The 25,076-nt window shown below is 49.1% G+C and overlaps 1 protein-coding gene across 2 annotated transcripts in view; it reads left to right on the forward strand.

Moving 5' to 3' along the window:
* The window catches only part of ETV4 (ETS variant transcription factor 4), a 45,301-nt gene extending 36,527 nt beyond the window's left edge, over positions 1-8,774 (forward strand). For both annotated transcript variants that reach the window (XM_032772697.2, XM_032772699.2), the window contains exons 9-13: positions 1,134-1,208; positions 1,321-1,389; positions 2,920-3,089; positions 4,409-4,510; positions 5,467-8,774. In XM_032772697.2, the coding sequence (XP_032628588.1) occupies positions 1,134-1,208; positions 1,321-1,389; positions 2,920-3,089; positions 4,409-4,510; positions 5,467-5,688 (638 nt within the window). In that variant the 3' untranslated portion in view covers positions 5,689-8,774. The remainder of the gene's footprint in view (positions 1-1,133; positions 1,209-1,320; positions 1,390-2,919; positions 3,090-4,408; positions 4,511-5,466) is intronic.
* Positions 8,775-25,076: the final 16,302 nt, after the last annotated feature.

Consider the following 25,076-nt stretch of genomic DNA (forward strand, 5'->3'; position numbering starts at 1 on the left):
CTTCAAGGAGTTAAGTACTGCATCGCCCAGGCTCACCCAGGGAGGGAAGCGGGGGAGCAGATAACGAGGAGACAAGGGGGAGGAACTTGTTTTCCCGTTTGAGATAGGGAGACCCAGGGGTCTGGGTCTTGGGGGTCCTCCCAGGGAAAGTTGGGGAGGCCAGAGAGGGGGTCCCCCCAAGGAATTTGGGGAACCCAGGCTGATAGTAGCCTCAATACTATCTGGTGGCAGCGAAATAAGATCCAAGCTGGGTATAAGCTTGGGGACGTTCACAGTAAGCACCCAGATTTTGTACACTAAGGTCCAGATTTGCGAAAGAGTTCACCACAAGCCCAGTGTCCTGTCTTCTGACAGTGGCCATTGCAAAGTGCCCCAGAGGGAATGAACCAAACAGGTAATCATCAAGTGATCCATCCCCTGTCACTCATTCCAGCTTCTGGCAAACAGAGGATAGGGACACCATCCTTGCCCGTCCTGACTAATAACATCCTCTTCATCTGTAACTATCATAGTGCAGTCCAGCGTCACGTCACCCTAAACCCTAAACGAAGGAGAAATAGCAAACAAATGTAACCTGTGTTAATATTCTGCTCTGTCTGTCATCACAGATGAAAACAGTGCTTTGGGTGGTGTCACAATTGTACATGAATTTAATCCATGGCTATCTGTGGTGAGAGGACAAGCCCTAGAACCAGGGCCTGCTCAGGCACCAGCACAGCAAGCAGGTGCTTGGGGCAGCCAAGGGAAAGGGGCGGCACGTCCGGCTCTTCAGCGGCAATTCAGCGGCAGGTCCCTCACTCCCTCTTGGAGCAAAGGACCAGCCACCGAATTGCCGCCAAAGAATGAAGCGGTAACCATAGAGCTGCCCCTGATCGTGGCTTTTTTATTTTATTTTATTTTTATTTTTTTGCGCCTCCTGGGGTGGGAAAAATGCTGGAGCTGGCCCTGTCTGGAACCAGTCTGAGCTAGAGCAAAGACGGGATCTAAAGTCTCAGTTTTCTCTTAGGATGGCACAAAGCTAGTGGTTGGCCTGGCTGCTTCAGGGCCTGAGGCTGTGATCCTATATGATGAGCAGGCTGGCCCTGATGGGTTCTGTGCTTGGCAGTAATCTGTGTATATTGCTCATTCTGTAGATGTTCCTGGCTGTCCTTCCATGTACATGAACACTGAGGGGTATCAAAGCCATTCAAATACAGAAGGGACATTAGGTAAGTAACTTCCATGGCTCTGTCTCCTCCTCATCTGCTCCTGCAATAGGCCACACTCCAGTGCTGCAGGTTGTCTGTGTTCTCTGATTGCATCTGCTGCTGTCTCTTCCAGGCTATGGCTACAACAAGCAGATGAGGCCATTTGCTGATGATGTCTGTGTCGTCCCAGAGAAGTTTGAAGGTCAGAGAGAAACCTGTGTGTCTTCCAAATCTTGGGGTAGGATGAGGTTACCCCAGGCCCTATGTAGCCATGTGAGCCGGAATATGCACACTGCCAGCTCTGCTTACCCTATTCGTTACCCTATTCATTAGGAGATGCCGCACCTGGATGTATGAGTCATGGCTGATGTGCTTCCTGGGAGTTTGTTTTCTGCATTTTCATCGCAGCAGACAGACATTTCAACAGCTGAGCCCAGATCACTACAGTTGGTGGTGGATTTCTCCTCTTCACTCCTGGCAAACTGAAATGTTGCAGGCAAACACTTGAGAGATATTGATTTCTGCATAGCAATTGAACCCAGAACCACCCAGCCAGTGGCCCCCTATTTCCCAGCCTTGTCATTGGTGTTGGGGCCCAGTCCCAGCTCCCCACGAACACCCCTAAACCTTCTTGCCAAGATCACTGCCCTTTCCTAGTGCCCGCTGAGCATGGCACCCCAGGGCTTCTGTACCTGGCTTCAGTTTACAATAGTTCCCCCCAGGCACCCCTAGAGTCGCTATGTGGTTGTCAGTGTCACTCCACAGCCAGGCGGCAGCACGTCTAACATGGGCTCGCTCACAGTAATGGAGCTTGGTCCTGATATGCAGCCTGCCACCCGCACCAGGTCAGAGTGTGTGGGATTGCCCTGGCATGAGACACAAGCTGAAATCATTCTGTTCTGCTTTGCTGCTGCAGGGAGTCACGGCGGAACGTGTAAATGCCTCGTGCTAGAAGCCAGGCCCGGCATCTGCCCAGAATCTTGGCACCTGTATTTCCAGCCTCTCTCCTCGTCCCCTTTGGGATTCGCCCACCCCCGTTGGGTACCCAAGGGCCAGCCCTGCCTTTATGAACATTAGAGGAGGAGATTATCTAATGGGCTTTGATGCTGGGCATCAGCCAGCTGGGCCGTCTGCACATTAATAGCAGTTCTGAGCTAGAGCCTAAATGCATAGCTATTGATTTCCCACTGCCCAGGGGTGCAGGAGTCGAGGGGGGTGGGGGTCTGTCTCTGAAGGGGGCAGTGAAGTACATTTGCTCTAAAAGCTCTATTTCTGCAGAGTTCTCTCAGAACTCAGAGGGCAGCCAGTTCCTTTAGCACCCATCTCTGGAGGATGGGGCTCCCCTGGGAGCAGATGCCATGGCACGTGCATTAGGGTCTTGTTCCATTTACACTGTGGAGTGATTCCTGAACTACAGTAAAACTCCCCCAGCTTCTTCCAATTCAACAAAGAGCGAGCAACTCTTTCAACTGGCTTGTCACACGATTCCTGCTGCACTCCGGGCTCTTGCTTTCTAACCAGGCTCTCCTCTTGGGTAAACAGCAGGTGAGAAGAGGTTAGTCCTCGGGCATCCCTGCAGTAACATCTGTAGGTGGCCTGGAGCCTGCTTTGTCTTTTGTGGCTGTCCACCCAGAAGCTGTCTCTGCATCTTTCTCCCGTCAGGAGAGGCAGAATTGCTGGAGGGCAGGGAAAGGGACATAGCAAAACCCTTTGTGTTTGTTCTACTCAGCAGGAGACATCAAGCAGGAAGTGGGTGGGTACCGGGAAGGACCCCCGTACCAGCGCCGAGGGTCTCTTCAGCTCTGGCAGTTCCTGGTGGCTTTGCTGGATGATCCCACCAATTCCCACTTCATCGCCTGGACCGGCAGAGGAATGGAGTTCAAACTCATTGAGCCTGAGGAGGTGAAAACTCTTTAGCTTCTACCCATGGAACAAGAGGGGCCCCTGGGCTGAGTTACAGATTCTTCAGATTCCTGAGGACCGGGGCCTTTGCCACACGTCTGTAAAGCCTCCTGCCTGCCAGTGGCCCTGGGAGCCACCACTGAGGCTGAGGTTTTAGAGGAGGAAGCCACGGCAGCTACGTGCCCAAAAATTCCAGCCTTATGATGGCTGCCCCCATCACCTGAGCTCCAGCAGGTGAACAGTCTAGGTCAGTGGGACCCAGATAGAGGAGATGGCAGTTTCCCCTCCAATAGCTCCCTCATTAGGATCTCAGAGTCGCTAAAGGGAACTGCAGTTAGTGGGTTTCTCAGCAGGTCTCCTCCTTCCAAGGGGTTTTACTCTTGGGCTGTCCCACATTGGTTCTGTGCCACCTGCGTCACATTCAGTGCCCGATGCTGTCTCTGAGAGCCGGGGCAGGAGTGTACCTCATGGATCACAGCATTTTAAATAAAAATCTGGGAGAAACCATGTCCTGATCTGGAGATGGATAGATTTGAACTGCAGTTAACAGAGATATCACATCTAGTGCCACCATGTTCCAAACAGAGCAATAAACTCTGATAATAGCTGGGAAATGTGTCTGGAACATCCATTAATGTCAGGATCCGATTTATGGCTGTGTTTAGTGGCTGCTCTAGCTAATCCCCAGGCTCTTATGAACATATGCAGTGCAGATGGGCTGAGTCACTTTGCTGGGTCACTTCACTATTAACATTCGTTTACAAGTGTTTTCTCAGCCTCATTTTTGTATAATAGTGCTCATCATTCAAGGCTGAAGATGGTTTCAGGTGAAGTGACCCTTTCCCAGTGCTGACCTGGCTGTGGGCGTATCCCGCCAATATATAGGCACTGGCTAAAAGTGCCAAGCACTTGGCATGTAGCTTGTAGTAACATGTGACCTTTTTGTCAGCCACTCAGCACCCTGGATTCTCACCCCCCTTACTTTGAGAATCGGGGAGCGAGGAAGGGAGTTCATTGCCTGACAGTGTTTGCCCACTGATGGAGTTTTTCCATCAATACAATTGCCGCAGGGGTGTTTGCACGCACACATTCTCTCAGCTTTGCCCTCCTTGTTTGCTGCAGTGAAGCGGAAATGGGGCTGGATTTGTTATTTGTATTCCATTGTTTGCCTGCTCTGCGTTAGTATTTATATTGCCTTTTGAGCAGCATTCTTCCCTCAGAAGCGGATCACATGGAACATCCCCCAGACAGGCATTTGTCATGTGCTCCTTCCCTCAGAGCTCACAGACATTAATGCATCCTGGTATTTTGTCCTGCAGGTGGCCAGGCTGTGGGGTATCCAAAAGAACCGGCCAGCCATGAACTATGACAAGCTGAGCCGGTCCCTTCGCTATTATTATGAGAAAGGCATCATGCAGAAGGTCAGTTTGTGATGGGATCCAAGTTCTATGCTCGTCCTGACACTTGTCTTGGAGGTTTGGCTGGCTCATGGCAAGTTCTGAACCCCCTGACTTCCTGAGGTTCCCTCCTTCCCTGCAACTCTCTCCCTGGCCCACCATTCGCAGAGCAGGAAGCAAAGAAACAAGACCCACTGAGGAAAGGTTGAAGGAGCTGAAACCAGGCATCCTAGGGGAAAGCTGATTGGGGGCGGGGTCATGCTTTCTCCATGCACACCTGCATTGGGGAGCAAGGGGGGGATCCTCTTAACAACAGTCAGGGCACCTGTCATGGGATTAGCTGGCAAGGGAGGCTCTTGTTAGTGCTAGTTAGAGTTATAAGAAGGCTAAAGGTAGCACCTATTCATGTGCTCTGGGCAGCCTTAACATAACCTATAAATACAGCATAAGTCCAGCAATTGAAGATAACCCATGACAAATCCTGCTCCTTGTCGAATGGTTCTCCATCTCTACAGTTAAGAGTCTCTTCCCCGCCCTCCCCATTTCCAGCCCCCTAAGGGAAAAGCTGCCCCTTGCAACGTGCCCTGCCTGCTTATCGGGTGTGGTGTCACTGTCCCTGCAGCTATTCCAGAACAGCCACAGAGGATGCTGGGCGAAGTGGTGAAAACTCTCTCTCTGACATGGGGATGATCTAGAGGAGCCCAGAGTCTTTCCTAGCTCTGTGGGGTATAGAGTGACTGGACAGCAAGTTTGAAAAAATCAAGATGGGGGTTGGGGGTAATAGGAGCTTTTATAAGAAAAAGACCCCAAAATCAGGACTGTCCCTATAAAATCGGGACATCTGGTCACCCTAGAGTCCCTCTCATCCCCCACTGAACAACTCACATGTCAATGGCTGCTGTCATTCGCTGGGAGCAGCTAGCTGCATAACGAGTGGGTGGGACAGAGACTGTAGCATTCACCTTGTCTCCTCCCTTCAGGTTGCTGGAGAGCGCTATGTGTACAAGTTTGTGTGTGAGCCTGAAGCCCTTTTCTCCCTGGCCTTCCCTGACAATCAGCGGCCAACCCTGAAAGCAGAGTTTGACCGGCAGATCAGCGAGGAAGACACTGTTCCTCTCTCCCACCTGGATGAGAACACGGCTTACATCCAGGACCTTGGGAGCCTCCCTTCCCAGCCTTACAGCAAGAGCTACCCCTACTAATTCCACCAGGAGCCCGCTGCACAGCCATTGTGTTTGTATCTATGGAGACGTTTGCTAGTAATCGATCTGCATAGGAGCTTTCCTGGCCAGCTTGGGCTCCACTAGACTCTTTGAATAGTTGCCTTTGAACAGGCAGAGGTGATGCAAGCCCATACTTGGACAGCTAGACAGCAGCTGAGGCTCTGAAAGACATTGGCTGCATCTCATTCACCCAGGATGTGGCCCCAGACTTGGTGCAATTGAACTGGCTCTCTCTCCAATATAGAAACCATTCAGTGCTGCCAGGCCAGAACAGCAGCAGCATCTGGAGCCAGTGCCACCTCCAGTCCGTTAAATGTGTGATTATGTCACATCCCCAGCATCAATCCTGTCTCTGACCTTGGCCTACCGCCGAGCAGGGTGGGGAGGAAATGGGAGCCTGTTGGGCTCTCTCCTCTGATTTTATGATTCTGTGAAACTGCAGTTAATTCCCTCGCTTCCCCAGACACTGACACTCCTACACCCAACATTCCTACAAGCACTGTTCTTAGCCACACTACTTCTTACAGGCTGGGGACAGGCCTGTCCCTAGAAGGGCAGTAGGGAGCTGAAGGTTTCAGCTCACACTTGTTCCATACAAACTGCTCAGTGGGAATGGGGAACATTTCTTCCCTTGGATGCATTTGCTCCTGTCTTGGTGCCTCCGTGCTCAGGATGCTTCATCTCTGGGCTGTTTAGTGTTTGAAGCCTATTGTCATACTGGGAACGATAGGAAGGGGACCAGCTGCTACCAGCCAGTGCTGGCACGGTTCTGGTCTGCTTGACAGGAAATGTCACCGTGGTGAGCCATGGAGCCCCTGGACTCACTGGCCTAGAGTGTGGCTCTGAGCCAAAGGAACCCTGCAAATAACTGGGAATTTGCAGCTAGAGAGCAAAGCCTGAGATGGAGTCCGAGGAAAGGGATGCTGATGCCCCTGGCTGGGCTGCTGATTGCTCCTGACTGAGCAGGGGCTACCTACAGCAGCCAGGCTCCTGAAAACTGAAGAGCTTCCACCAAAAACATCCTCAGCAATTTTGAGAGACCCATTAGTGCTGGTCAGACCTGCTGTTCCTGGGCATGTGGGTAAACCCTGGAGGTTAGAAAATAACCTCAGCCTCTGGATGTGAGGCATTCGCTTTGCAAAAAAGCCACACTCTCCTTGTTCATCTGTAGCTGGCTTTCCCAAGTGGGCATGTGCGAGAGGTAAAGGAGGAGTTCATGAGAAGCGGTTGGGGGTCCCTACTGGCTAATGCAGCACAGGCTGCATAATGAAAGATTAGGAGACGCTTTACCAGCCTTCTCACTGAGAAGGCCCTTCTCCTACCCCCACTGTGCTAAGCAGCCTCACCCAGACACAACCACAGTAGGATCGCAGGAGCAGCAGTGCCTGTATGGTGGAGCTCAGCTCTCCTTGCACCCTGCTGCTCCTCTGGCTGACTTTCAGGCTCCTGAGGGCAGAAAGGTGTTGGCTCAGCCTCATGTGGCAGTTTGGAGGGAAAGTTTTTTTATATTGCTTAAGAGGCTGATTTCCCAGGAGCTTCCTCTCTGTGCAGCTGGCAGGGATCCTCACTTTGGCCCCGGATGCAATGTGGAAGGGAAGCTCTCCCTGACCCACAGGGTGGTGGGGATGTGCCATTTACAAAGTGCTCAGCCTGCTCCTCTGCACCCTTGTGAGAACCTCCCTCCTCCTCTGGCCCTCTGCAGCCCTCGCCCTGCTCACTCTCCATTGCCTCACAAGTGAAGGAGAAAGGGGGGCCCTTCCCACTGCCATCACTTATTTTTATTATTTATGAGTGTAAAAAATACTATAATCAATAAATTGGTCTATATCTTTGGCCAGTGCCCCTTCATTCAGCTCCCTGGCTTCTTCTACCTTCCCATCTAAGCTTGCTCTGCTTGGCTCATTGGCATCAGCATGCAGCTTTGTATGGATTGATTCAGCCAGATGGGGGATGTGCATTTACTTTCATGTTCGGTGTAGGCCAAGGTATCGTCACTGACCAGAACTCTGTGCACTAGTGACCTGCTCCTGTGAAATCCTCCAACCCAAGTCGTATCTGCTCTGCTGCAGCCCATTCCAGCAGGTGAGACAGGTGCAGTGGCAGATCATGGGCTCGCAGTGTGAGCTGAGCACTTGCAAGTTTTATACCAAATATCTGGGGGGATGTTTTTTCTCACAGTGTGTTTAGTTTTTGTACCTGGCTAACCGCGTTTGCTTTTTATGATTTGCTGTCAACTCTCATTGAGAAACAATGTACATTATAAGACTGCGCTAGCACCAGCTGCCTAAGATAAAGGTGCAAATTCTCTCAATGCTTTAAACCATCATTTTGGGTTAGGCCCTGTTCAGATAAAGCTTTACAAATTACAAAGCAGGGCATTACAGAAATCCCTTCCCACAATCCCCACCCTGCCCCTGCCATGCATGATTCACCCTACAGCCCAGCATCGGCTCCAGTCTTACTGGGCCTTTGTCAGGGTGCTGAGAGTTGCTTTACCAATATACTAGCTGCAAATGTTTCCATGGGAAATGCTATTTGAGCTGTTCAAGCCTGCCCAGGGCTGGCTGCTGCTGGAAGGAGGATGGGGGCAAATATTAGATTTATAAACTTAATATTAAGTGAGAAAATGGAGTGTTTTGTTCTGTTCCCTGCCAGGCTGTGCAGACAAGAAACCCAGAGTGAATGACTTGCATTCACACTGGCACCATGCTAGGCTTCCTCTGCATGTTAAATTGCTCCTGTCCCAGCACCACATAAGTCCCTGTTTAAAAGGGAAGTTGGTGGTCCAGCAGAGCCCCTCCATTGCAGGAGGGCTGAGAGAGTGCACATGTCCGCACTCAGGAAGAGACTGTGATACCTGGACAAATCTTTGTGGCTTTTCCACTCCTCAGAGGTGGGCTCTGTGGCCTCAAGAGTCAGTGAGCGCGTTCGGCTTTGAGTGCCTGCAAAGGGCATCCCAGGAGTTCTGCACTGAGGGAGATGGGCCTGCGCGCTTTGCACAACTGCCTGGGTGGCAGGAAGCAGGTGAGAGGGCAGTGGTGGGCTGGGGAGAAAAATACACCAGGAGGCAATGGGGCAAGAGGAGAAGTGTGTTTCATAGCTTGTCATTTCAGCACAGGATGACTGGAGACTGGCTGTGCTTGTGGGAGTCTGGTCATGTGAGGGTGATGCTGGGACTCTCCCATTAAACTTTGACAGGCAGGAGTTTTAATGTTGTGGTAATGCCCAGAAGAGAGAAGGTGTTTGTCATGACTCCACACTCGGCAGACTCTTTACTTCCTCCCTGACTCTATCTGTATTCACCATCCTCAGACCCGAATAAAAGAACCCGCTGTGCTTCACCCCACTCTGTCTCCATTGTTCTCTGTGTGAGGCTGTTAGCAGATGGCTGCTCCTCTGCCTTGGCTAGGAAGCTCTAGGCCTGGGGCTTTCCCCACAGGAGAAGAATTGTCCAGAGTTCCAAATCCCCCTGGTCCGTTTCCACCACCACAAACCTTCTGTCCATCTCCTTCCGCTATAGAGTGCGGCAGCCTGGGAAGGAGGGAACCCTGAAGAGTCACAAGCCAGGTGAATTTACTTCTGAGCTGAATCTCTCCTGACCGTGGGCCTCTTGACCCTCATCACAGGCAGGTGCATGGGGTCAGAGGTGGAAGCGCGTGTTAAATAGAAGGGTTGAAGGGATAGGAGAGGAGAGCGAGGTGGGTGCTCTGCAGCGGGAGCTGCTGAGACTTGGCAAGGGAGAGGTGGCTCCCAGCTCCAGACTGGGAAGGGGAGAACCCAGCAACACATCTCTCTCCCCAAGTGTAGCTGCTGCTGGCACCAGCCTAATCACCCCAGTTCCTACCTGACCCCAGGCACCGTGGCAACCACTCCAGTTCCCACAGATCCTGCTCTCGTTTTCATCCGTGCCCACCCACCTGGCACATGCATGCAGTTTACCGGGAATGACCCAAGAGGGTGCACCCACCCAATATTTCCATTGCAACGGTGCTAGCCTCCACCCCACTCCACCCGTGCCAGTTCCCCCCCATGCAGGGTGAGGCCCTACCATCCTCCTGGATTAAACGCTGAAATTTTGGTAGGTACAGCACAGTGGGGCTGTGAGCTGTATTGTAACGCACTGTACAGCTACCTCCCAGCCTGGCCTTCAGCGTTAGAGATTGTGAGTGATTCCCGTGCTTAATAAAGCTCATGAAGGTGCCCCGTGTGAGCAGGACACTGGGGACTCTAAACTTCAGCTGAGAGGCCGGACACCAATGTGCAGGGTGTGGGATCTCCAGAATCACTGGCTGGAAAGTCCACTTGTTTCTGTCCTGGCTCTACAGTGTTTGCAGGGGTGGGGAAATCCCTGCTCTGGGAACTCCTGGTGTGTTCTATGGCACTTGCCTGGAAGGAGCTATAGCAGCTCCTGCTGCAGAAGCCCCTTCTTGGCAGTGAAGCCAGGAACTGGGTTTGTGATGTCCCCCAGGGTGTTGCTACAGGATGAAGGAGGAACAGACTGAGGGCTTTGGGGGACATGGGAAGAAGGAAAGTTCATTATTTCAATAACTGTACCTGTATCAGCCCAGCCTGCCTTGGCGGGGAGGGGGCACTGCCATCTGGCTCAAGCGGTCATTGTTAGAACAGTACACAATGAAATCAGTAGTTTCCTGCCACACCTGGTGCCAGGGGAGTAGCTATCTGCCTCGGCAGAGAACATCCCCCACATTCCTCTGCACAGTCCCAGGCTGATACAGGCTCCTGCCATTGGATCTCAGCTCTGTTATTTTAATTAAAATGGTCTTTTCCTGAGCCTGCTCCATACCACCACCCTCTTGTTGGAAAGTGTTACTATGAGCACTAGAGGCACAGCGTGGGGCCAGCTTATGACTGAGCTCCCAGACCCTAGCTGCAGAGCTGCCCATATAATAGAACAAGGTGCCATACAGGCAGTATCAAGCAGGATGACATCACCCAAGTGCACAGCAGACGTAAGAGAGAAAAGCCATCCTGGGAGGATGTCGGAGGCACAGTCATCCCCTCAGGTGAGCTTTAGAAACAGCCTAGGAAATGCTGGATCCAGCCAGCAACTGGCACAGGAGCCATCTCTAAGCCCAGGAATTCGTCTTTGCTGCAACTTTGCCTCCTGCCCCCAGGAAGGTCTTGTACATTTCTAAAGATTCTTTTCTCTCTTCACTCTTGTGGGGAGGGATAGCTCAGTGGCTTGAGCATTGGCCTGCAAAATGCAGGATATTGAGTTCAATCCTTGAGTGGGCCACATAGGGATCTGGGGCAAAAATCAGTACTTTGTCCTGCTAGTGGAGGCTGGACTCAATGACCTTTCAAGGTCCCTTCCAGCTCTAGGAGATATGTATATCTTAAATTATTATTCTAGGAACCAAACAGTGCAGCTGTGAAAAAGGATCTGAGCTAGCCCCCTGTGTTCCCTGGCGTTGCACTTGCTGCCTCATGAAAATTAAGAACAGTGGTAGCTTGCATTTATCTAGTGTATTTCACCCTGCAGGATATGACAGAGGTCTATTAACTCATGAATGGTGTGGAGAAAGTGAATAAGGAACACAAGAACCCTGGCTCACCCAATGATATTAATAGGCAGCAGGTTTAAAACAAAGGCAAGTACTTCACACAACCTGTGGAACTCCACCAGAGGATGTTGTGAAGAATATAGCTAGGTTCAGAAAAGAACCGGATAAGTTCATGGAGGATAGGTCCATCAATGGTTATTAGCCAGGATGGTCAGAGATGCAAACCCATGCTCTGGGTGTCCCTAATCTTCTGACTGCGAGAAGCTGGGATTGGACGACAGGGGGTTGATCACTCAATAATTGCCCTGTTCTGTTCAATCCGTCTGAAGCATCTGACACCAACCACTGTTGGAAGACAGGATACTGGGCTAGGTGGACCATTGGTCTGGCCCAGCAAGGTCATTCTTTTGTTCTTATCCTGAAGTGCTTTGCATACACATTATGCTGCAATTTCTATGCTAGTGCTCAGTCCAGCCAGCCCGAGAAGGGTATTTTGGGGACTAATCCACTTTCAGGCAAAATTTTAAACCTGTGTCTCTCTGGATTTTTCAAGTCACTGCAGTAGGATGGACAGACATGGGGGGTGGTTCTGGGAACTGGTGAGATCAGGTTCTCATAACTAAGGAAGAGTGAGCTCTGAAGGACAGAGGTTTATAATCAGCAGATCAGAGCCCTGGGAGTCAATAAATCCACTCTGTGTTTCCAGCTCAGCAAGAGACTGCTGGGGCAGGTGACTAGTGAGGGAGCTGCTCAAATGTTAAAGCCCACATCTTCCATCCCTAACTCTGCACCTGAGAAGCAAGTATTGTTCCAACCAGATAAAACATTTGTCAATTCTGGGCTTGACCTACATAATGTTGCACATGCTAGTCAGTGTGTTAAAGCAGCAGCAGTTCTTTTGTTACAAAGATAATCCTAAAGCACAGTAGGGTCCGAACAGAGTGGGGTTTTCTCTTGGACTCCCATGTTACTGTCACTACAGTAGATTTCCTTAAATGTGTTAGCTGCAGTTAATTGCCTGAAAGCACATCAAGTTTGCAAAACATACAACTTCCCGCAACCCATTAGAAAAATTTACAGTAAAAGTTTTGTTCCCTAACGGGCAGATGGGGAGAAAGCCCATGATATTCTTTGTGAAATTGCCAAAAGTCATGGGTTCTGTCACAGGAATTCTGATCATGACAAAGATCCAGACACTGGGTACAATACGTATATTGAAAAGTTCTCACCATCTTTTCCATTGTTACTGATTATACCTCTCATTTCAGCCTGGTGAATTATCCACTAAAATGTGACTATGCTACAGGACCAACTGGAAATAAATTCTCCATGATAAGTTTTGTGATTTAGTTTTTCCTAATGTGGATTTTCTATTTTCAGAGCAGTTTCTATTGTTGCTCTAGCCCCACAGCTACTCCTGCAGTAGGAATAATACAAAGCCCAGCAGGAAGCATCATAAATCTACTACCCAGAGTCTGATGCAAAGTTCCTTTCTGGTCATACTAAATAATTAATGTAACGTTACAGTCTGTCCCAGATGTACCCTTAGAATACGCTGTATGGGATGAGGGAATTAATCCTAATATTAAAGGATGGCCATGCAGAACTACACTCGCATCGGAGTGTGGCTAGAGCACTTTCTCATGCAGGCTACATAAGAAATTTTTGGTAACATAAAAAAATCCTCCTACTCTGAAATATCAATGAATGGAGATACTGAAGGACACAGGCAGCAGCAAAATTCCTATTGAAGGTGGAGCTATGAGTGAACAGGAGAGGATTAGGAGAGGAGGTTTATATTATATGTTGCTTAGGTCAGATGCAATAATTTAAAGTGCCTTGTCCATTCTGCTTGGGGGTTCTGAAAATGCTTCCTAGCACCATGAGTGAAGCAGCATTCGCAGCACTATACAGGCGACACACATGCTGTTGGAAAGGGATTATTGCCTGGCCCCAATCCCCTGACCTGGGTCAGAGTCCTAGAGGTCACATGACAGGGGGAGTGTTGGCATGAACATATAGCTTCCCCTCAACTGTTATGCGTGTTTCCAAATAACGTCTTCTTGACAGCCCAGCACGCTGCTACTGAACAGTCCCTTCCTGCCACTTGCCTCTGCCAGAGCGTGGAATCCCTCGGGCAGAGCTGGGTTCTGTGCTCTGGGGACACCCTGCCTCTCAATGCTGACTCAGTGCAAAGCAGCTCACCAGTTTAGAGTGAGCTGGATACTGGCCTATCAGTCCCATTAATGCTAATGGAGGTACTGGAGCACATTAAACAGACAATCTACCCAACAGCCACTGGGACAGTAACCCCTTGCTCTCCCAGGCAAGGAAATCCCACTGGACAGGGCAGTGATGCTGTAATGTGGACTGAGACTCTGGAGCGAACTACACCTTCATCATGATGCTCTCCCAGCCCCACCATGAGGTGGGTCAAGATAATTCACCCTACGTTACTCAGAAGGAAACGCACCAAGAAGGGAAGTGACTTCCCCGATGCTCTAGAAGGAGTCAGTGCCAGAGCCAGGAGTGGGACGCAAGAGTCACATGCTCCCTATTCTGGGCTCAGCCCCGTAGAGCACAAATCCTCTCTGCTTCACCATATCTGAACATTGGGATGGGAGCTTGGGACAGGGAGCCTGTCCCCTCTGCACATACCCTGCCCCCACTGCAGTGAGAGAGCTACCACAAAGCACACCTAGGAACAAGTCAGACTACATTCCCTAGGTCACGTGTCATGTGTCCCTAGGCCAGCCCCAGGGGGATTCAATATTGAGATGTTTGAGTCCTTGTAACAATTTACAGCTGCATAAAGCTGTGACGAACTGGGACTGTTCTTAATGTTTGCTCTGAACACTGTGTTGGTGCCTCAGTGTCCCCTAGGCAGTTCTTAAGTATCTGGCGGAAGGGGCGCAGTGGCACCTAATCGGCCTGGGCACTCGGTATCCTAGCAACTAAGTGGGCTGGGCCCCTCCTGCGGCAAAGGTGCCAACTGGCAGGTGTTGGCCGACAAGGGATCAGGTGGACCTCCTGGCCCGGGAAGGAGCTGAGGCAGGAGAGAGGGGCTGGAGGGGTTGGTTAGATCTTGGAGCTACCTGGGGCTAAGGAGTGAAGTGCTAGAACGCTAGGGGGCTGGGCTCACTGGCCCACAATGATCCCGCGGTAGGGTCTGGTTCGCTGTATCTACAGAGGCTCTGTTTTACAGACTCTGTTCCTGTTCATCAGGAATAAACCTCCTGTTTTGGGCTGGGGCTGAGAGGTCACGGTCTGACTGAGGGGGGAGTGGGGGGGTGCAGAACCCTGTGGCTTCCCAGAAAGCCAGCCTGGGTGGGCCGCTGTGGGAAGCGGCACGGAGGGGCAAGGGATGCTGAAATGCTCCAACGGAGAGAACCCAGGAGTGAAGACGTGTGAGGGCTTCTTGGCCTAAAGTTGCTCCGAGGGAGAGGGGCTCCAAGTCCTGCTGCCCTGGGCTTTGGTGGGGAGCAGTTCCAGAGGGCATCGGGCGCCGGGACTCCGTGAAAAAGCCGCGGGAAGGAAGGTGGCATGAACTTTGCTGGATATTCTCAGGAGATTCATTGTCATAATGAATCAAGCCGTTTCCAATGATACCATACGTGGCCTCTTCCTCTGGCATTCAAAATCACACAGAAATATGTAATCGTTAACACTGGAGACCGCGCTTGATACAATGATATCGATTCCCTGATGTGTATGATGTGATGCGGCTGATATAGCTCATGGAAGGGCAGAAGGAGAGGTGCCCCAAGCCGGCGGTGTTAAATGAGCCAGACAGAATGAAAGACAACAGCACTGACTCAAGCGAGGGCAGCGCCTGCGGTCCATAAAACTCAGGCAGTGTCCCAAACTATCCAGAAACTTGTCTGCACTGGGAAGACATAAGAAGCAGCAACTCATAGCATCTACTCCAAGCCATCCTGGCTCCACCAGTGCCAGCAGTGCCGATGCTTCAGAGAGGTAGAACAGAACAGGGCAATTATGTGTGTGATCAGCCTTGCATCCAGTCCGGAGTTCTGGCACAGGAGTCTTAGGCTTGGACACCAGAGCATGGAGGTTGGCATGCCCATTGGCGCATCTTGGCTAGTAGTCATGATGGACCATATCCTCATATTTATCTAATTTTTTTAACCTTGGTTATCAACTTTTTGGCCTTCACAACCTCTTGGGCAATGAGCTTTCCACAGTTGACAGTACTTCCTGATGTTGTTATAAGCCTGCTGGTTCCTGTGTTATGTGAAGGCATAAATAGCACTCCTCTTATTCACTTTTCTTCACACAATTGCATGGGTGTTATTAGACGCTGGGTATGACTCCTGCCACCTTAGTTATCTCCTTTTCTAAGTATGACAGTCTCTGGGCTTTTATTCTCCTCATACAGAACCTGTCCCACCTCCTACCATTTTTGTTCCGCTTCTTCTGTACCTTTTCCAATTCTATATATATCTTTTTTGAGATGGCGGGTGACAGATCTGAATGGGCAGTATATCAAATTGGGTGTACGCTGGAGTTGATATAGTAGCAGTTGATGATATTTTGTTTTTATCTTTCTATCGCCTTTCCTAATGGATCTTAACTTCTAGTGCTTTTTTGACACTGCTGCTGCACAGTGAGGCAGATTTTCAGAGAACATCAATCCAGGGATGGATCCATGTCTCTTTCTTGAGCTGTGAAGCTAACTTAGACCCACCATCATTTTGTATAGTATGAGCTGGGGAGTTATGTTTCCACAGAGTGCATTATTTGGGGCACTTATCTAGATTGGAATTCTCGAAATTCTGCCATTTTAGTTGCGGTAAGTTCACCGCGCCAGTTTTGTGAGATCCGCCTTTGTAACTGGTTACAGTCAGCTTGGACTTAACTATCTTATAATTTTATATTTTGTGGCAGAACTTTGGGGCCGTCCCCCGTCACTGTTTACCCCTTTTCAGGTGCATTCTATAATATGTTGAACAGCACTGTTCCCGATTCAGATCCTTGGGAGCCCTGCGTTACCACTTCCATTCCTGAAAAAAACTGACTATTTTTCTATCCTTGATGTTTCCTACAATTTACACAGTTACTGATCGCATCGAGAGGACCGTTCCTCTGTATTCATGACTCTTACCTTTGGCTTACAGGAAGTTTCCAGTTGGGGCAAGACGCTTGAAGAACGATTTGCCACTATCCCTGGTGGCTTTATTCAGCACATACTGCTGCAAATTCTGTCCCTGAATTCCTTCTCCGCATTATTGCTCATTGATCTGCATTTCATGCTACATGTTTCCACTCTTTTCGGAATAGGCTTCATGCTGGCTTGCTGGCATTGCACTTTTGTTCTGATTCTGTGTGATTATGTCTGCCTACTTAGCAGGGCCGGCTTTAGGAAGTGCGGGCCCGGCATAATCTCGAACAGTCTTCGGATGGGGGTCCTGGCGGGATGACTGAAAAAACAACAACCCACCCACATAAAAAAACACGTGGGGGTTGTACTCAACGTGGGGCAGTGCTGTGAGTCCATTCGGCAGGACTTCGGCTGGCGCATCGTTCAGTGCCGCCGAAGAACGCCGGAGCGAGCACGAAGGACCCCGCCACAAAGCCAGGCGGCTGCAGGTGAAATAAAAATGAAAAAGCACTCTCGGCCAGGGAAAGGGATTCCTCACTGAGGCGGGCGGGCCTCTTAGGCGCGGGGCCCGATTCGGGGATTGGTGGAATAGGCCTAGAAGGCTGGCCCTGCTACTTAGACTGTCAGGCAGTGAGACTCTCCCATAGTCTACCGTCAGAACCAGCTTCCCAATAACATAAGCGCACCACTGCTGACTTTCAGTGCTAGATCCCAGCCTGGGCACTCCACTGAATTTGCTTCTACTGGGTTGAAAACTCCGAACTGGGACGAACTAGGAACTGCATGGAGGGAAGAGCTTTAGAAGGGATGAATGGTTTCAGGAGGGGGGAACAGGTGTCCAATCATGGACTGCGGCAAAATGTTTGAGCACCCAGGAGAAGAGCTGGGGCAAGGAAGAACTGGCCTGCTTTTGTTCACACAGGAGGGCCAGAGGGGCAGGGTGATTAGCCATTCACTTTATAGGTTGGCATTTTAAATCAGGGGTTTCAGGGTTGAATAACTTTGCTCGTTCAGCTGCATCTTTCGCAGGCTGATTTGGCGTTTGTCAACCCAAATCTTATGGGCTACAGGCTCTATAGATTAGGAACCAAAGGATTTCTCATCACCCAACTGCCAAGCAGCGCAAAACCTTGACCAGTCTCCACAGGCTAGGGGAAATTCTTAATCCTGCGCCCTTGTGTGTGAAGCGCGAACTCAGCGCTCCTCTGCTTGGACTCAGGGGAGGAGGGTAAGGACTAGTTTTAATGTAACTAATGCTGGCCGTAGGGCTAGGCCTTGTTGACGGCCAGGACGAGTGGCTTAGCTTCGCTCCAGCTGTCAGCTACATCCATTCCCCGTCAGCCTGGCTCTGGCTCCTGGCAAGAATAGATGGGACCAGGGCAGTCCACCGACAGGGGCAGCCTATGGCTACAAACCACAGACGAGTAAAGTGCTCTTACACGAAACTTCCCCACTTCCCGCGCCCCTCCCCCCCCCATCCACACACAATGGAAACAGGATCCCTGGCTCCTCAGCTTGTGTCTTTCCCACTACTTATCCTCTCATAGACTCTACATTTCTGCTTGTTAATGGGAGAGGATTTGGGAGCTGGCAGTTCCCCCTTCTGGGATTTGCTTTAAACCTCTGCAGTTTGTGCAAACTCTGCCTGTTGGACCTTCTCCAGGGAAATCATTGGGAAAATAAATTGGGGGGAGGGAAGGCCAGAGCCCTAGAACTGACAGTTTTCTGCCACATATTCGCAGGCCCAAGTCAGCCAAGGGGAGCACAGGGCTGTACCCTACATTGGCATTTCTACCCCTCTGCCCCTCACAACCATTCTCAGCTGGGGTAGATGCTGCCTCCTTTTCCTGCTGAATTCAGCAGATTTATCCTGAGCTAGAGCAGACCCAAACCCAGATTTCAGGTTTTAGAATTACAGCAGCTGCACTGGTTGAGAGGACACAAGAGATTGCCTGGGGCCAGGAGGCTGCAGGGTAAAAAGGCAAACCCCACCCATTGCCCCATCTCTAGGTTCAACAGAGAAACCCATCTAAGCTTCCCCCATCACTGCATGCACACACACACCACCCCCCACTGATTTTAGATTGAAGAGACTGAATTTATTGCCTGCCACCAGTCATGTGACTAGGGTCATGGTTGAAAGGGTCAGCACCCTTATCACATGACATGTTAGTGTCACCTGATTGCCCAATTTCAAAGCCATACCACACTTCCTGAGCACACAGTGCTCAAAGTTCCTGATCTTCTCAAATACAAACCAAGCAGAGGCCCAGGCAGGCCTCTGTGGGGGGTGGTCAGACTCTGGCCAGAGCCCTGCGCATAAAGGAAAGCTTAGAAATTTTTTTCCAGCAAAAATGTTGTTTCTCTTTCATTCTCCTATAATTAAAAAAACTTGGAAGGGAAGTTGCTCAGAACTCCTGTTTTGGGAAAGATATCTGTATCAAACACCACAACGGTGAATGCTGCAGGAAGTTCTGCAAGTGGCAAATGAGGGTTGTAACGGAAAGTGTTTTCCATCCTGAGCTATTGCGTTAGCTAGTGGCCATTCTAATGTAACAGTGAGAAACCTGCTCAGAAATAGCGCCCCATTCCTTCTGCTGAAGGAACAGATCATTCACAGCACAGCTAGAACCCAGCCCTTCTTGGCAGACTGCATCCTTGAAGGTTGTGCAGCCCATCTGAGCTCCAGCCAGGATGCCAGCATTGCTGAATCTCATAACTGTTTTTCTTAAACCCTCAGCTTCCAGAAGCAAGAGAGTGCCTGACAATCTGTTTGGTTTTGGTTTTTTTAAGTAAGTTTCTAGCCTTCATGGTTGTGAAGAAAAGCTTGAAAAACATGAAGCAAGTGCAAAAAGGCAAAGAAAAAGAACCAAACAGTGACTTTAAAAAAACCCAACCTCATGATTTTAAGACAGTCACATGATTTTTGAATGCTGGGTCTAGCGCTAAGTGGCCTGCGCAGGCTGGGCTGCTTACCTCACATGCATTTGTGTTGACTCAAGTATCCAATCGATGGAGAGAGTGTGAAGGGCGAGCAGCTCTGGCCCAAAGCTCGTCACAGACTTCTCCATCAGGAGAAGGAATCTAATAAGTGGCTTGAATTTATTTTTCCAAACTTGAAGAAAATCAAACAGTGGCCTTATGCCATTGCTCTCCTTAGGCAGAAACCCTGTCACTCGGGCTGGTTTGAGTCATGGGAGTTGAATCAGTTTTCTATTATGGCTGTGACCAAACACTGTGGTTTGCATCTACACACCACCACAGATCACACACCATTCCAGGGCCTAGCTGCCAGCACTGGAGGCTCTCGTGGTTTCTGATAGCAAAGTTGCTCTTTCAAATATTGTTGTCCCCTGTCAGGGCTGGCCTTACCCTGAGGTGACCGCCTCAGGTGCTAGATTGTGGGGGGCACCACTAGGACCCGGAGTGTAGAAAATTGTGTCTGCTGGTGGTCAATATGTATTCTCTCTGCTCTGGATGCACAGAGATGGTGGAGTGCTGTGCTGGAGGAAGGAGGGCACAAGAGACATAACAGGCAGGCAGGAGAAAATGTGAGAGGGGGATAACAGTGCAGCAGAAGCTGCAGGGAGAGAGAGGAGGAGGAGCCTCTTATGTACCTCTCTAGCACCCCCAGGAGCCTGGACTGATTCCCACCAGCTTCTCAGGGAGCTTCATGGTTCCTGCTGCTTCCCTCAACCCACTTGAGGAGAACAGGCAGTCAGCTGAAGTGGTAGGAGCCAGTTAGGCCCTTAAGATGCTGATATCTTCCCTGACTCGGGCCCTGCTATCAGCCTGCTTATTTGTCCCCTTCAATTGAGTGTTGAGAGCCACTATAGCTGGCACAGAACAGCAGTCATGAGTGAAAGAAGAAAACGCCCCTCTGGGGCATCATTCAGAAAAAGAAAGAATTGGCACAGAACAGCAGTCATGAGTGAAAGAAGAAAACGCCCCTCTGGGCAGCATTCAGAAAAAGAAAGAAAGCGGAGGAAGCTTTTCTATCTAAACAAGAAGGAGCTTTCCTGAGATACACAGACACAAATGTTCATGGTGAGCTTCCAGCCCCAGTGAAGATGGGAGTGGTGAGGAGATGCCTGATCTTCCAGTTAGTCAGAGTGCAGGTGACCTAGCAGCTACTGCAGCATCCATATCTCCATCTCAAATGGATGTAACCATGCACATTCCTGTTGAAAAATGTAGATCAGAGAAGAGTGGTGGAGGCACAAGAAACAGCTGCTGCTGAGGTTAGTTCCTTAAGTCAAGATGATCCAGGACTGTGGACCCACTTGAGCAGTAGCCTGAGGGACTTCCTTGTACTGCATGGGCCACAGCAAGTGAAAAACTTCATGTTCCCCAAAGACATTGAATATAGAAGCTTCCATCCAACACATTACTGGCGTGAAATCCCCAATGTGACAAAGTGGAAAGGCCATGGCTTATGTACTCAGAAACCCAGAATGCTGCATACTGTTTTTGTTGCAAACTCTTCCAGTCTAATGTTCCAGCCACATTGGATTCTACAGGAACAAAGGACTGGAAAAATTTGGCTAGAAATCTGGCATGCCTTGAGAAGGCAGCAAATCACCAGAAAGCATTCCATAGGTGGAAAGAGCTTGAAATGAGTCTAAGGTTAAAGGCCACCATAGATGATCAGCATCAAGAGAAGATTGCATCAGAGTCTCTTTACTGGCAAAATGTTCGGAGAAGGCTCATTGCCATTGTGAGGATGCTTGCTACCCAAAATGTAGCACTGCATGGCACTTCAGATCAGCTGTATGTGCCAAACAAAAGAAACGTCCTTAAAATTGTGGAGCTGATGGCTGAGTTTAATGCTGTACTCCAGGAGCATCTAAGAGTCACGACCCAAGAAATGTACGCACACTACTATCTTGGAAAAACAATTCAAAATGAGATCAGATAGTTACAGGCAACAAAAGTCAAAACGAAGATTGTGGCAGATCTGAAGTCAGCAAGATATTACTCTGTTATTCTGGACTGCACACCTGACATCAGCCATACGGAACAAATGACTTTAATGGTGCATTTTGTAACAACAACAAAACCCAGTGAAAATGTCCATGCAATGGTGGCTGTCAGAGAGCATTTTCTAGAATTTATTGACATTGATGATACTACTGAAGCTGGTGTGACAAATGTGCTTCTTAAAAAGCTGGAAGATATGGGAATTGCGATAGCTGACATGAGAGGTCAGGTTACGATAATGGTGCCAATATGAGAGGAAAGAACAGAGGAATGCAGACACAGATCTGACAGTTAAACCCTCAAGCTTTTTTTGTCCCATGCAGTTCTCATTTATTGAACTTGGTGGTCAGAGATGTAGCATCAGCTTCTAATGAGGCTACTGAATTTTTCAATGTAATTCAAAGCAGCTATGTACTTTTCTCTGCATCAACTCATCGATCATTTAAAAGAGAACTGGATAAATTCATGGAAGTTAAGTCCATTAATGGAATATTAGCCAGGATGGGTAAGGAAGAGTGTCCCTAGCCTCTGTTTGTCAGAGAATGGAGATGGATGGCAGGAGAGAGATCACTTGATCATTGCCTGTTGGGTTCACTCCATCTGGGGCACCTGGCATTGGCCACTGTCAGTGGACAGAATATTGGGCTAGATGGACATTTGGTCTGACCCAGTATGGCCTTTCTTATGTTCTTATGTTGGCAAATTTTGAAGCAACATCTGGGAACCTTCTCTCTGACACTGAAACCACTGAGTGCCAGAGGATGGGAAAGTCAAGTGGAGGCAATAAAGACTATAAAACACCAAATTGGAAAGATAGATGATGCCATAGTTGCCATTATGGAGGATAATGCTATGACAGGAATTGTTTGTGGAAGAACGGGTGGCAGAGGGAAATGAAATCACCAGAAACATAACTTCAAATTTCTGTGTGGCTTAGTGTTGTGGCATGACATACTGTCTGAAATAAATGTTGTAAGCAAGAGACTCCAAGGTGTTGACCTTGATATATCTGGAACAATTGAACAACCTGGACAATGCAAAGTCATACCTACAGTCTTACCAGTCTGATGAGGGATTTCAAAACTTTCTGAAGAGTGTACAGAAGTTGTCAGAGGAACTTCCCACTGAGGCTATTTTTCAACCCATTCAAGAATACAAGAGTCCCTGAAGAAGACATTTTTATTAAGAGGCATGAGATAATCCCATAAGAGACCCCAAACAACAATTCAAAATTGAGTTCTTTAACCAGGTGCTAGATTGTGCAATACAGTCAGTTGAAGAACGTTTTATGCAGCTCAAGGAACACAGCAGTATATTTGGGATGTTGTATGCATATTCTCCTCACTATCCCTGAAGAAGACCTACACCAGCAATGCAGAGCACTAGAGACAGTGTTGACGTATGATGACACGTGTGATATTGATTCCAGTGATTTAGAGGATGAACTGAAAGCCCTTTCAAGATACATTTCAGCAGGATCAACTCCAAAGGCTGTTCTGGAATATATGTGCATAAATAAGATGACCACCCTCTTTCCAAATGCTTTTGTTGCTCTGCGCATATTTCTAACACTTCCTGTAACAGTTGCCAGTGAGAATGCAGCTTCTCCAAGCTGAAGCTAATACAAACACATCTACGCTCCACAATGACATAGGAGAGGCTGGTCAGCCTTGCAACCATCTCAACAGAGCATGAACTGGACCAGACTGTGGACTTTCAGGAAGCAGTTCAAATCTTTGCAACCAAGAAGACACGGAAAGCACCACTTCGATTATTCAGATAAAAACGCCAGTGTTTACTATGCAGACGAAAGTTAACTTTTAAATACCTGAACAGCAAATGTAAGTGTTACTTAAAATTTTTGAACAAGGCATTTTAAGTTGTTAGTTCTCCTTTATTGGGGTAGGTAGCAGAGCAGTACCATGCGAGTAGAACAGGAAGAAGGCAGAATTGAGACCTTTCAAAGTTTTGGCCCAAGCGAGGGGGAATGGGGGCATCATTTGAGCTCCCTGCCTCAGACGAAATGTTGTGGGCCCGCTCTGTCCCCTGTGCTAAAATCATGCCAACCCTACCCATCTTGGAAGGAACAAACATCCTCTCCAGCACAATTCTATCACGCCCGTGTGAGACACCGTTTCTGAACAAACCTGCAGCAAGCACAGTTCAGTCTCCAGGGTACATGAGTGCCTAAGCTGTGCCAAGTGAGCACGAACTAAGGGAAGAAGAGAGGTTAAAACACAGGACTGGGAGTCAGGCACCTAATCTCTGCCACTGACTCAGAGTGACCCTGAGCAAATAGCTTCCCCCTGCCTGGGTCCCTGTAGAAGGGAGATAACACTGAACACAGACAGGATCAGGATACACATCTACAGCAAACAGGGAGGTGCTGTTTTGAGTGGCATTTTTTGGTGTATAACTGCACTTTGACTGAGCCAACTGCTCACCAGCCACAAGCACAGTGTGACTGTTCTGAATTTAAATAAACTAGTGTGCAGGTTTCTTCACCCCAAGCCTATGGTTAGACCAGCTACAGGATTTATGTATGCTGCAGAACATACACCTATAAACCACATTTCGGAGATTCAGATACTCAGTTACCATATTCCCAGCTGGCCTGAAAGAACAGTACATTCATAAATGAGAAATTCCACCAAACTGCTAATGGGTCAGTATCGTGACCCTCTCTCTAATTGTCACAAAATCTCATGAAAACCGAATTAGGAAAAACAAAACTCTCATTGTATGGCAGTACACTGCTGTCACAATGGGTCTGGTAACAAGCCCATTAAATGAGGGGAAGGCAGTTGCTATAACAGATGGAACATGTGTGGGGCTGCCTGTAAAATTCTTATTTATCTTTCTTGGATTAAGGGAAAAAGGTTGATTTATTTGGAGAGAGAGTGTGCGTGTGAGAGAAGTTTGATATTTTTTGTCCAAGATACTTTATGTGACAAGCAGGCTGTATGCAGGCGACACATACAAAGCAGACTGCAGATCTTCAGCATGTGCAGCTGCAGTTTGGACAAGTGCACTGGATGTTGTGTGTCCCCACAAAGATTCACCACTGAACTCAACAGAATTGGAGGGGAGCAGGCTGGGGCTTCTTGTACTTGGGGTTAGGAGAGCATCACACCAACCTCTGAGAAACCAGTGGGAATGACCTTACTTGAGGCTAGTTACTGCACCTTGCATCAGGGTGCTCCACGAGTAACACTCCCAACTTCTAGAAGTGGAAAGTCCATAGAGACTTTGACGTGAACTGGGCAGGAGAGGCTGCAAACTCCTCTATGTCAGAGCCCAAAGCTCCTGAGAAGAGCAGAGTGTTTCAGATTGCAGCTTCTTGGATTTCAGCAGAGAAGCTTTTTGAATAAAGCGGCTGATACCAGGACACATGATGCTATAGCCAGCTAGCAGAGGGCAGGGCAGCCCTTTGCCTACCCAGATCCTGAGCACTGATGGCAGCCTGCCCACTGCCTATTGTAGCAGTTTGGTTATACATTTTTAATCCTTGGGTTCCTAGATCTGCATCCCTGGTTCTCCCTGTGCTTAACTGTAACTTGCCTTCCGCCACCAGCTGTAAAGTTAACAAGGATGCTTTGGCAGCCATTTCCCTGCTTAATTACAGCTTATGGCTTTATGCAAGCACTTCCTCCCTGCAACAGGAAGCAGACAGCCACCCTGGCCTGAGGGTATATTGTTCTCTCCCACCCACACACTCACGCGCATAAGCCTGCTGCTGCCAG

The sequence above is a fragment of the Chelonoidis abingdonii genome, chromosome 21 (assembly GCF_003597395.2).
Source record: "Chelonoidis abingdonii isolate Lonesome George chromosome 21, CheloAbing_2.0, whole genome shotgun sequence".
Lineage (NCBI taxonomy): Eukaryota > Metazoa > Chordata > Testudines > Testudinidae > Chelonoidis > Chelonoidis abingdonii.